At 40.0% G+C, this 12650-nt stretch overlaps 1 protein-coding gene across 3 annotated transcripts in view; it reads right to left on the bottom strand.

Annotated features, from left to right (window-relative positions):
- The window catches only part of RTF1 (RTF1 homolog, Paf1/RNA polymerase II complex component), a 63042-nt gene that overhangs the window by 14036 nt on the left and 36356 nt on the right, over window positions 1-12650 (bottom strand). For all 3 annotated transcript variants that reach the window (XM_004380649.2, XM_023735141.1, XM_023735142.1), the window contains 2 exons: window positions 6283-6397; window positions 5496-5607 (listed from right to left, as the gene is read on the bottom strand). In XM_004380649.2, coding sequence (XP_004380706.1) covers window positions 5496-5607; window positions 6283-6397 — 227 coding nt within the window. The remainder of the gene's footprint in view (window positions 1-5495; window positions 5608-6282; window positions 6398-12650) is intronic.

Below are 12650 nucleotides of genomic sequence, written 5' to 3'. Positions count from 1 at the left end.
CACACAGTGACTGGGTGCTACTATGCAAATAAGGGGCTTGGGGTCCACCAAGGGGACTGGACAGCTTGCTGCTAACGCAAATAAGGTGCACGACTCGCTTGTGGGGGTGAGACCATGCAAATAAGGTGTATGGAACCCTCACGAGGGGACTGCTCAGTTCTGCCATCCCGCTAAGCTTAAAATGAGCCATCCCAGACGTAGAAAGGAAGGACCTCACTACCACCAAGAAAGAATGGAGCGGAGCGTGTCCTCTGGACCCAGGATCCCTGTGCTGAGAACCTCCTGATCCAACAGACAGAAAGAGCTGTCACACGGGGAAGGTGAGAGACGGCGAGAAGCAGTGGCAGAGAAATGGTGGCAGCACAATCAGGAGACTGGCAGGAGATGGCATAGTGGGCTTCCCGGCCCACAGAGCGAGAAAGCTGAGCGCCTTCGGGCAGGAGGCTTGCTGACTGAGTTGGGCGCTTCTGGGCACTTATCAGCGGAGCTAGGCTTGCTGACCCACAGAGCTAGAGAGCTGGGCGCCTTCAGGCGAGGCTTACTGGTGGAGGAGGGTACCCCAGGGCATTTGCTGGTGGAGCTAAAGAGCTGTGTAACACTGCCCAGCAGGGCATAGGCCAAGGTGTTAAAGGGCCGAGAGGGTGAGGGCCAGATAGAGGCCCGCCAGCAGGCACGGCCAAGAAGCTGTCCTGACTGAAGAACTGTATCCTGAGTCATGCCTGATCCTGAATTGTAACTTGTTACTTCCCTAATAAACCCGATAACTGTGAGTATGGTCTGTGAGTTCTGTGTGGCCACTGCACTGAATTATTGAACCCAGCAGAGTAGAAAGTGCCATAGGAGGGACAGTCAGTGTCAGAATTGGTAGAAAGGTCAGAGGGAGAAGGCATGTCTGACCTCCGCCTCAAAGGAATCAGCCTTGGGCTGTTGATCTTGATTCTCATGGCCCCTTGTGAAGTTAGGAGAGGTCAGATGTCCCCACCAAGCCATTCTGACAGGAACTAAATGTGTATTCATTTGGTGGCATTTGCTGTTGTTGAGTCAGTTCTGACTCATAGCGACCCTATGTACAACAGGATGAAATACTGCCTAGTCCTGTGCCATCCTCACAATCATTGCTGTTTCAGCCCATCATTGCAGCCACTGTGTTAATCCATCTCATTGGGGGTTTTCCTCTTCTTCACTGACCTTCTACTTTACCAAGCATTATGTCTTTCTCTAGGGACTGGTCCCTCGTGATAACATGTCCAAAGTACGTGAGAACAAGTCTCGCCATACTTGCTTCTAAGGAGCATTCTGGCCGTATTTCTTCCGGGACAGATTTGTTCGTTCTTCTGGCAGTCCATAGTATATTTAATATTCTTCACCAATACCATAATTCAAAGGCATCAATTCTTCTCTGGTCTTCCTTATTCACTGTCCAACTTTCGCATGCATATGAGGTGACTAAAAATACTATGTCTTAGGTCAGGTACACCTTAGTCCTCAAAGTGACATCTTTGCTTTTTAACACTTTGAAGAGGTCTTTTGCGGCAGATCTGGTCAATGCAATATGTTGTTTGATTTCTCAGCTGCTGCTTCCATGGGTGTTGACTGTGGATCCAAGTAAAGTGAAATCCTTGACAACTTCAATATTTTCTCCATTCATCATGGTGTTCCTTATGGGTCCAGCTGTGAAGACTTTCTTTATGTTGAGGTGTAATCCACACTGAAGGCTGTAGTCCTTGATCTTCATCAGTCAGTGCTTCAAGTCCTCCTCACTTTCAGCAAGCAAGTTGTGTCATCTGCATTATTCCCCAGAAATGAACTATAGGAAGTGACTTTAAAACATAATTTGACTGTATATGCCTAACGGGATATAGTTTAAGAGCAAAAATCTTAAACTATTTTTGGTAGCCATATTATTGATAGTAGTACTGGTACTGTCATTGTGATATTGATATGTGTCTTGTGGGATAAATCTAATGAATAATTATGTTAGTAAATTATAAATGAGAATTTTCATGTGGGCGAATGGAACTACTGCAGTAAGACTGATGAGATTAATTAAAAACCCTGAGTTTCAAGAAACAGTGCTAGGAAAACTGGATATCCACATGCAAAAGAATGAAGGCGGACCCCTTCCTCATACCATACACAAAATTAACTCAAAATGGACTTGTAGATCTAAATGTAACAGCTAAACTATAAAAGACTTAGAAGAAAATATAGGAATAAATTTTCATGACTTTCGGTTAGCAAAAGGCCTTTTAGATATGACACCAAAAGCACAGACAACAAAAGAAAAAAATAGATAAACTAGATTTCATCAAAATTAAAAACTTTCATGCTTCAAAGATACTATCAAGAAAGTGAAAAGATAACCCACAGAATGGGAGAAATATTTTACGAATTATAACTGCTGAGAGGAATGAATAATGGTGAAGCCATTTTGAGATACAGTCTAGCAGTTTCACATGACCCTGCAATTTACTCTCAGGTATATATCCAAGAGAAATGTGAACACATGTTAGTATAAAAACTTGTACATGACTGTTCACACCAGCATTATTCATAACAGCCAAAAAGCAGAACCAACCCAAATGTCCAGCAAGTGAATGGATAAACAACATGTAGCATATCCATACAATGAAATATTATTCAGGCATAGAAAAGACTGAAGTACTAATACATGCTACAACATGGATGAACCTTGAAAACATATTAAAGGCAACAAAAGACATATATTGTATGATTGCATTTACATGGAATGTCCAGAATCAGCAAATCTATACAGACAGAAAGTGGATTAGTGGTTACTAGGGCTGGGGGTGGGGCCCTGGTGGCACAGTGGTTAAGAGCTTGGCTGCTAACCGAAAGGTCGGCAGCTTGAATCCACCAGCCGCTCCTTGGAAACCCTATGGGGCAGTTATGACCCTGTCCCACAGGTTGCTATGAGTCGGAATCGACTCCACGGCAATGGGTTACAGGAGGGTTGGGGGACTTTGGGAGAAAGGAGGAATGACTGCTAGTAGGTAAAGGGTTTCTTTTGGCAGGATAAAAATTTCTAAAATTAACTGTAGTTGCAAAACCCTGTGACTTGCACATTTTAAATGAGTAAATTGCACAGTATGAATTATATTTCAATAAAGCTCATAATGTAGCTTATCCTTTAAAAACAAAACCCTAGCTGTGTACGTTGAAAAGGCTTAGGAACAACGGCCAAGCGGGAAGCACGAGCTCTCTCTGTGCCCAGACGGTGGTCTCTAAACACAACTTCTCATGAAAACGAACCGTGGCTCCTTAGAGAAATGACTGGTTCCAAATCCAGAAAGCAAGGAGGCTATCAATGACTACTGGGGTCTTGTGTCAAAAGGGCTTCAGGTTACAACTGGCTGAAGATGAGACAATCTGAGTATCAATAACTGTGATGGAGTAAAACATACGGAGTATGTTAAAATCTGTGAATTCACAGGATATTAAAAATAAATAAACAAATCTCATTGGTCACATTTGGAAGTTCCTAAGGAACTACCTCATTCTTTTGAAAACTGGTAAATAAATTAAAAAAGAAAAATCAAGCATTTATCCTGCCTAAACAGCTGATGAGAAGTTCCTCTTCACAGAATCAGACCGGCTAATAAGTGAGGAAAGGATGAGAGATGAGAATATCCCCATATTGTAACTCCTAATGAATTAAATAATCTAGGCAATGACCATCCGTGGTTGCTGGGATAGAACAATTATTATTCCCAATTCTTTTTCAGTGTGTTTGTTTCAGAGCCTCAATTTTTTTTTTTTAATTGCGCTTTAGGTGAAGGTTTACAGAGCAAATAGTTTCTCATTAAACAATTAATACACATATTGATCTGGGACACTGGTTGCCAACCCTGCAATGTGTCAACATTCTCCCCTTCTTGCCCTTGGGTTCCCCGTTTCCATTCATCCAGCTTTCCTGTCCCCTCCTGCCTTCTCGTCCTTGCCCCAGGGCTGGTGTGCCCATTTAGTCTCGTATACGTGGTTGAGCTATGTGTATTACTGTTTGTTTTATGGGCCTATCTAATCTTTGGCTGAAGGGTGAACCTCAGAAGTGATTTCAGTATTGAGTTAAAAGGGTGTCCGGGGGCCATACTCTCAGGGTTTCTCTAGTCTCCATCAGACCAGTAAGTCTGCTCTTTTTCCGTGAATTAGAATTTTGTTCTACATTTCTCTCCAGCTCTGTCCAGGACCCTCTACTGTGATCCTGTCAGAGCAGTCAGTGTTGGTAGCCAGGCACCATCTAGTTGTGCTGGACTCATATTATTCCCAATTCTTGACCTCTCCCTATACCCATGCCCTTTGCCATGCTACTCTGTAGTTCCTCCCAGTCGCACTCATGTGGGGCTTAGTCACGTGACTTGCTTTGGCCAATGGAATGTGCACAGAAGTGACATTATGCCAATTTCAAGTTTAGGCCTTAAGAGACAACACGTTTCTGCTTGCTCCTTCGATACTTCTGCCATCATCACTATGGGAAGAATGTGCCCTGGTATGCTCATCAAAGAGCCAGGTAGAGCAGACTTGGTCCCAACATGCAGCTTGAGACAATCCTAACCGAACTAGATTATCAGCCAGGCAAGCCCCAGCTGAACTGCAGGTGTTTTAGTGAGAACGAATGATTATTTATCCGAGCTTGGAGGTAGTTTATCACTTTGGATTATTGTGTTAAAAGCTGACTGATACAGCTGGTATCATTATTAAATAAGAGACAGTCAAATTATGTGCCTCCTGATGGAAGTATACACTACCATCTAAAAATTAGCTCCGTCAAAAAAATAATAAAAACAGAACAAAAATCAAACCCAAATCCAACCAAACCTCTAGATTTACCGATTTAAGGGAAACTCAAGGGACTTGAGGAACATGTTTGATGACACAAATGGGATGCAGCCAGCACCCGTGGGAAACTACAGGACAAATGGTCCAGTTTTTCCAACAAATACACTGCCAGGGGAGGGGGACGGAGACGAAAACCTATAGATTAAGTGACTTAAGGGACATATTAACACACCACCATGTGTGGACTTTATGCAAGATTCTGATTCAAACAATTTTTTTTTAAATTATAAAACAACTAGGGAAATTTAAACACTAAGTAGATATTTGATGATATTAAGAAATTCAGTGTTGATATTTTTTAGGTGTGATAATGGCATGATAATTATATTTAAAACAAAAGAATCCTTATCTTTTAGGGACACATATTGAAAAATTTACAGATGAAATATGATGCTGGGATCTACTTTAAAATAATCTGGGAGAAGAGGGGAGTATAGATTTAACAAGATTGGCCGTGAGCTGATCATTGAGGCTGGATGCTGGGTTCAAGGAGGTTCATTACATTATTCCATTTTTTGTATGTGTTTGGAATTTTCTATAATAAAGAGCTAAAAAAAAAAAGGGAAAAATAAAAATGCGCACCAGGAATCCAAATCATATGATCAAAGACACAAAACAGCCATTATATTTCCCATTACCTGTTCTGTTCTTCCGTTTTTCTCGTTCTGCTTTCAGCTCCTCCATGGCTTGAGATTTCTTATCTAGTTTCTCATCCCGTTTGGAACGCCGCTCCTTGTTGTGGGATGTTACCTGGGAAGGGTAGGACATGGAGGATGGCCCTTTTTACCAACAACTAATGATGAGATTCTTTATACTCAGCAATTAACCACACCCAGTCCTCCAACATGAATCTGTATTGGCTGTAGAAGCTTACAACTTGCTAACAGGAGACAGCGTCCTCTTGTGGACAAAGAGGATGCTCTCTCCCCTTATGCGAGTTTTAACTCTTACCTATCTACTAAACAACAAGTTTAAGACATCAGAATCAACTTTCTTGAAGAACATTCTAGATCATAAATATTCTTTGTTGACAGTATCAACAAATGCAGAGATGACTAATTTTCCCAGCTATCTTTATTATTAAGTTCAGGATGACTTACACCTGGGTAAACATCATAACCAATCTGGCTATCAGGGGCAAGATGTTTACTGACTTTCCCTTAAGAGACGCCCACAGGCCAGTGGGCTGCTTTTTAAATGCAGACGTTGGTAAATAAGTCCTAAAGAGTTTAAACAGTGTAGCCAAATATGGAATGATAAAATATGTCCAGAGATTAACAAAACCTAAAGAGTGTAGACAGAACACAATAGTTTTGCATAACTGATCTAGGCTGATAATATAAACCCATCTTTTATATCAACAAAGACACACACTCAAAACAAAGGTCTTATACTTTGGATAAGGAGGATAATTGAATTTCTCACCTGAGATTCCTGAATCTGGGTTAGCTTTTTCTTTTCCTGTTCTTCTTCCTGCTTTTTCTTTTTTTCTTTCTTTTCTTTCTTTTTGGCTGTCTTTAGTTTTTTCTTGATTTCAAATCTGGTTAAAAGATATTTGTTTGATTTCTGAGTAGCAATGAAATATTTGTAAAGATTTATTTCTATTAGACAGGAGAAATGAAGGGAGGAGGAAGGAGTTAATAAACTTTTTTTTTAAGGAGTTAATAAACATTTTGCCTTCTGGCAAGAAACACCATTGTAACGTACAAGTACATTAAAAATACTGAATAGAAGTGTACCAAGCATAGTTAGAAGAATTTTAAGTTGGAATAAACTTAAAATAGGAGGAAAAACTCAGGATACTGCTGAACTCGTCTTCAGACTTTTGGTAACACGCAACTTTTCGTCAGCCTTCGCGCAGCAGAAGAAAACAACTGATTGCTGGATCAATGTAGGTAGCAAAACTAAGCGGTGACCCATGAGAAGCAGACTGAGGCCACAGAGAGCCAGCGCCACATTTCAGGTGGCCAGGAAAAAGGCTCCATTTTTAAAATACCACTTTCCATCTCTCTTCATTAGCAAAAACACACCCCATCCCTTACAAGCACGTGCACGAATATGCTATTCTCTTCACCGAATACAACCTAGGCTCCCTCCCCATAACGAAAATCGGGTTCTTTTGAAACGAAAATCATGTTTTATAGAATTTAAGGTACTTTACAGAACAAAGGAATTCCTTTTTTAGAAAAAAGGAATCTAAAAGACATTATACTCTAATCATGACATTCTAAAATAACTCTAATTGTCAAACATTTTTTTACTTAGTTCTTAGATTACCGTATTTTTTATAATGCCCTTTTCATTCATTATTAAGGTTGCTAATATATTTTTATAATATGCGATAAGGGAGTACTGTTATGAATTTAATTTTAAAAAAATTAATAATAATTAAATAACATATTCCTACATGGGTCAAAGAAGAAATCACAGAGGCATTTAGAAACTACTTTGAGATGAATGAAATGAATATACAGCATACGAAACTTCTGAGGGAAATTTACAGCTATAAATGCCTATATCAACAAAGAACAAAGATCTCAAATCAATCACCTAGCCTTATACCTTAAGATAGTGGAAAAAGAGGAGCAAATTACACATAAACCAAGCAGAAGGAAAGAACTAATAAAGACTAGACCGGAAATTAACCAAAGAGAAAATACAAAAACAAGAGGTAATCAATGAAACAAAACGCTGACTCTTTAAAAATCAAAATTGACATAGAATATCACGCTACAACATGGATGAACCTTGAAAACATGCTAAATGAAAACAGCCAGACACAAAAGGCCACATATTGAATAACTCCATTATACAAAATGTCCAAAACACGCAAATCTATAGAGAAATAGTGTAGATTAGTGATTGCCTAGGGCTGGGGGGCTTTGAAGGAAAAGGGGAGTGATTGCTAATGGGTACAGGGTTTCTTGTGAGTGGATGAAAACATTCTAAAATTGACTATGGTGATAGGTGTACAATTCTATGAACACATTCAGGCCCACTGAATTGTACACTTTAAATGGGTGAACTGTATGCTATCTGAAATATATCTCGATAGTTATTTTTAGAAGTGAATACTAGCTTATTACTAACTTATTGTATATCATCTCACTCACAGCTTGAGGAGAAAGCTTAGGCAAGAATGAGTATGTGACTCATTCGGATCACCTGGCCAGCAAGTCTGAACTGAGCCGACCATCTTCTGCCTGAAATGTCAGCGCTCTCTCCACAACCATGCTACCTTCAATACTGCCTGCCCCCACCTTTAAAAAACAATGAAGCAGTGTAAGAACAGATGAAGACTCTAACAACTGAAAATCGTATTTCATTATTGGTGCTGCTGGCTATAAAATGGGATGCTAATGGTGCTTACATAAAATACTGTTATGAGGACTATTAATGCAATCCACACGAAGATCTTTTAGTGTGAGAAAGGTGGAATCTCAGAAAGCTTTCTGAGTTGCTCTGATGCACTGCTTTGCAGTTAACCAAGCGAGCTACAAAAATCTCAATTGTCTGTGTAAGGCTCTGAACCTTGCTCTTAATTATCATCATCCTCAACAGTCTTCCAGTCACTAAAAAAGTTACACTTAACCAGTCAACTCACTCCTTCATATAAGGTGAAACAAAAACCGAGTTTGAGACAAGCCCCACATTACTTTTGAGCATCTTTGTGATTTTATTACAGTGCCCTATTGGCCTTATATGAGAACCCCTTGTTCCACTCTTCACGGTTCAGAAATACCAATTTCAGGAGTCACCTCTGACCAGGTGGTAGCTCCCACACAGTTTCTTAATTCCTCTTTGTTCCAATACAGGTAATCTTGGAAGCATTCACACTTAAAACAAAACTCTACGCTTGCTGCTGACTGAAAGCCAAATTTTCTTGTCTAGGATAACTTACCATACTTAGATGGTCTCCAGAAGGGACAACACTCTTTCAGATGAAATGGAACTACCTGTTGCCAAAGAAAATGCTTCTGTTTTTCCTTTATGACATTAGAAATGAACTACATAGAGAAAATCCTAGTTCTGAGGACTATCTTATTTTCCTAGACAAAAGCCAAGTTTACTTTTGCCTTGAATTCTATAAAATAAGAACTTTTGCAATTTAAATAGGACAAAAATAATTCAGAAAATTGAAGAAGCTAGTGGTAACTTTGGTGAAGGGAAGCCAGCACAACTTGACGAAGGCAAAGTCACATAAGCTTAATAGACACATCCAAATTTCCGTAGGGATTGAGTTACCAGACTGAAGGCTGGGGGCCATGGTTTTGGGGGACACCTAGCTCAACTGGCATAGCATAGTTTATAAGGAAAATGTTCTACATTCTATTTTGATGAGCAGTGTCTGAGGTCTTAAAAGCTTCTGAGCGACCATCTAAGATACGTCTCCTCATCTCACCCCGTCTGGAGCAAGGGAGAGTGAAGAAAACCAGACACAAGGGAAACATTAGTCCAAAGGACTAACGGACCACAACTACCACGGCCTCCACCAGACTGAGCCCAGCACAACTAGATGGCGCCCCGCTACCACCAACGACTCCTCTGACATGGATCACAATAGAGGGTCCTAGGCAGAGCTGGAGAAAAATGTAGAACAAAGCTCTAACTTGCATAAAAAAGTCCAGAATTACTGGTCTGATGGAGACTGGAGAAACCCCGAGAATATGGTCCCCGGACACCCTTTTAACTCAGTACTGAAGTCACTCTTCAGGTTCACCCTTCAACCAAAAATCAGACAGGCCCATAAAAAAAAACAATAATACACATAGTTCAACCATGTATATGAGACTAAATGGGCACACCAGCCCAGGGTCAAGGACAAGAAGTCAGGAGGGGACAGGAAAGCTGGATGACGGAAATGGGGACCCCAAAGTCGAGAAGGGGAGAGTGTTGACATGTCACGGGGTTGGCAACCAATGTCACAGAACAATATGTGCATTAATGTTTAATGAGAAACTAATTTGCTTTGTAAATCTTCACCTAAAGTACAATTAAAAAGAAAACAGAAGAAGCTTCTGAGTAACAAAAAGCAATTTAATTTCAGTAGACAATGTTGTTGGACTTTGATTTGGAGTCACATTGTATCTGTAGATTACTTTGGGCACTACTGACATTTTCATAACACATTAAGTCTTCTTATGCATGAGCACGGCATGTTCTTCCATTTATGTAGGTCTATTTTGGTTTCTCACAGAAGTGTTTTATAGTTTTCTTTGTATAAGTCTTTTATGTCCCTAGTTAGATTTTCCTCATGAGCACAATTAAGTGTTCCGGAATTCCCATTCTTCGCAATGTTATCCATAATTTGTTATGATGCACAAACTCAAATGTCTTTGCATAGTCAATGAAACACAGGTAAATATCTATCTGGTATTCTCTGCTTTCAGCCAAGATCCATCTGACATCAGTAATGATATCCCTTGTTCCATGTCCTCTTCTGAATCCAGCTTGAATTTCTAGCAGTTCCGTCAATGTACTGCTGCAACCGCTTTTGAATGATCTCCAGCAAAATTTTACTTGTATGTGATATTAATGATATTGTCTGATAATTTCCACATTCTGTTGGATCACCTTTCTTTGTAATGGGCACAAATATGGATCTCTTCCAGTTAGCTCGCAGGTAGGTGTCTTCCAAATTTCTTGGCATAGATGAGTAAGCACTTCCAGCACTGCATCTGTTTGTTGACACATCTCAATTGGTATTTCGTCAATTCCTGGAGTCTTGTTTTTTCTTTATGCCTTCAGTGCAGCTTGGACTTCTTCCTTCAGTACCATTGGTTCTTGATCATATGTTACTTCCTGAAATGGCTGAACGTCAACCAATTCTTTTTGGTACAGTTACTCTGTGTATTCCTTCCATCTTCTTTTGATGTTTCCTGCATTGTTCAATATTTTCTCCATAGACTCCTTCATTATTGCAACTTGAGGCTTGACATTTTTCTTCGGTTCTTTCAGCTTGAGAAATGCCACACGTGTTCTTCTTTTTTGGTTTTTAAACTCCAGGTCTTTGCACATTTCATTATAATACTTAGTCTTCTTGAGCTGTCTTTGAAATCTTCTGTTCAGCTCTTTTACTTCATCATTTCTTCCATTGGCTTTAGCTGCTCTACATTCAAGGGCAAGTTTCTGAGTCTCTTTTGACATCCATTTTGGTCTTTTCTTTCTTTCCTGTCTTTTTAATGACCTTTTGCTTTCTTCATGTATGCTGTCCTTGATGCCATCCCACAACTCATCTGGTCTTTGGTCATTAGCGTTCAACACATCAATCTATTCTTTAGAAGGTCTCTAAATTCAAGTGGGATATACTCAAGGTCATATTTTGGCTCTTGTGAACTTATTTTAACTTTCTTCAGCTTCAACTTGAACTTGCATATGAGCACTGATTGTCTGCTCCGCAGTCAGCCCCTGGCCTTGTTCTGACTGATGATATTGAGCTTCTCCATCGTCTCTTTCCACAGATGCAGTCGATTTTGATTCCTGTGTATTCCATCTGGTGAGGTCCCCATGTACAGTCTCCATTTATGTTGGTGAAAAAAGGTATTTGCAAAGAAAAAGTCACTGGTCTTGCAAAATTCTACCATGTGATCTTTGGTGTCATTTCTATCACCAAGGTCATATTTTCCAACTACTGATCCTTCATTGTTTCCAGCTTTCAAATTCCAACCACCAGTAATTATCAATGCATCTTGATCGCATGAAATTTCAGACTGCAAAAGCTGGCATTAGTGGGTTGGTATGTGTAAATTTGAATAATTGTATTCACTGGTCTTCCTTGTAGGCGTATGGATATTATCCTATCACTGACAGCACTGTACTTCAGGATAGGTCTTGAAATATTGTTTTGGACAACGAATGTGATGCCATTCCTCTTCAATTTGTCATTCCTGGCAGAGTAGACCATATGATCACTGGATTCAAAATGGCCAGTACCAGTCCATTTCAGCTCATTAATGCCTAGGATATAGATTTTTATGCATTCCATTTCATTTCTGACAACTTCCAATTTTCTAGATTCATGCTTTGTATATTCCACAGTCCAATTAATAATGAATGTTTGCAGTTGTTTCTTCTTATTTTGAGATGAGCCACACCAGCGAATGTAGGTCCTGAGTTTTACTCCATCCACGTCACTGAAGTCGACTCTACTTTGAGGAGGTAGCTCTTCCCCAGTGGTCTTTTGAGTGACTTCTAACCTGAGGGGCTCATTTTTTGGCACTACATCAGACAATGTTCTGCTGCTACTCATAAGGTTTTTACTGGCCTATTTCTTTTAGAAGTAGATTGCCAGATTCTTCTTCCTAGTCTGTCTTAGTCCGGAAGCTCCACTGAAACCTGTCCATCATGGGTGACCCTGTTGGTTTTTGAAATACCTGTAGCATAGCTTCCAAGTACCACAGCAACATGGAAGCCACCACAGTACAACAAACTGACAGAAAAGTGGTGGCAAGAGGCAGTTGTTTAAACAGAACAAGGGGCTACTGCATGGCTTAAAATCAGGAGTTTTGTGTCAGGGTTGTTTCCTTCCACCATATTTATTCAATCTGTATGCTGAGCAAATAATCCGAGAAGCTGGACTATATGAAGAAGAAAGCGACATCAGGACTGAAGGAAGACTCATTAACAACCTGCGATATGCAGATGACATAACACTGCTTGCTCAAAGTGAAGAGGATGTGAAGCACTTACTGATGAAGATCAAAGACTACAGCCTTCAGTATGGATTACACCTCAACAAAAAGAAAACAAAAATCTTCACAACTGGACCAATAAGGAACACTATGATGAATGGA

The sequence above is a fragment of the Trichechus manatus genome, unplaced genomic scaffold (genome assembly GCF_000243295.1).
Source record: "Trichechus manatus latirostris isolate Lorelei unplaced genomic scaffold, TriManLat1.0 scaffold00076, whole genome shotgun sequence".
NCBI classification, from domain to species: Eukaryota; Metazoa; Chordata; class Mammalia; order Sirenia; family Trichechidae; genus Trichechus; species Trichechus manatus.
This window is presented reverse-complemented; position numbering and strand designations above follow the sequence as displayed.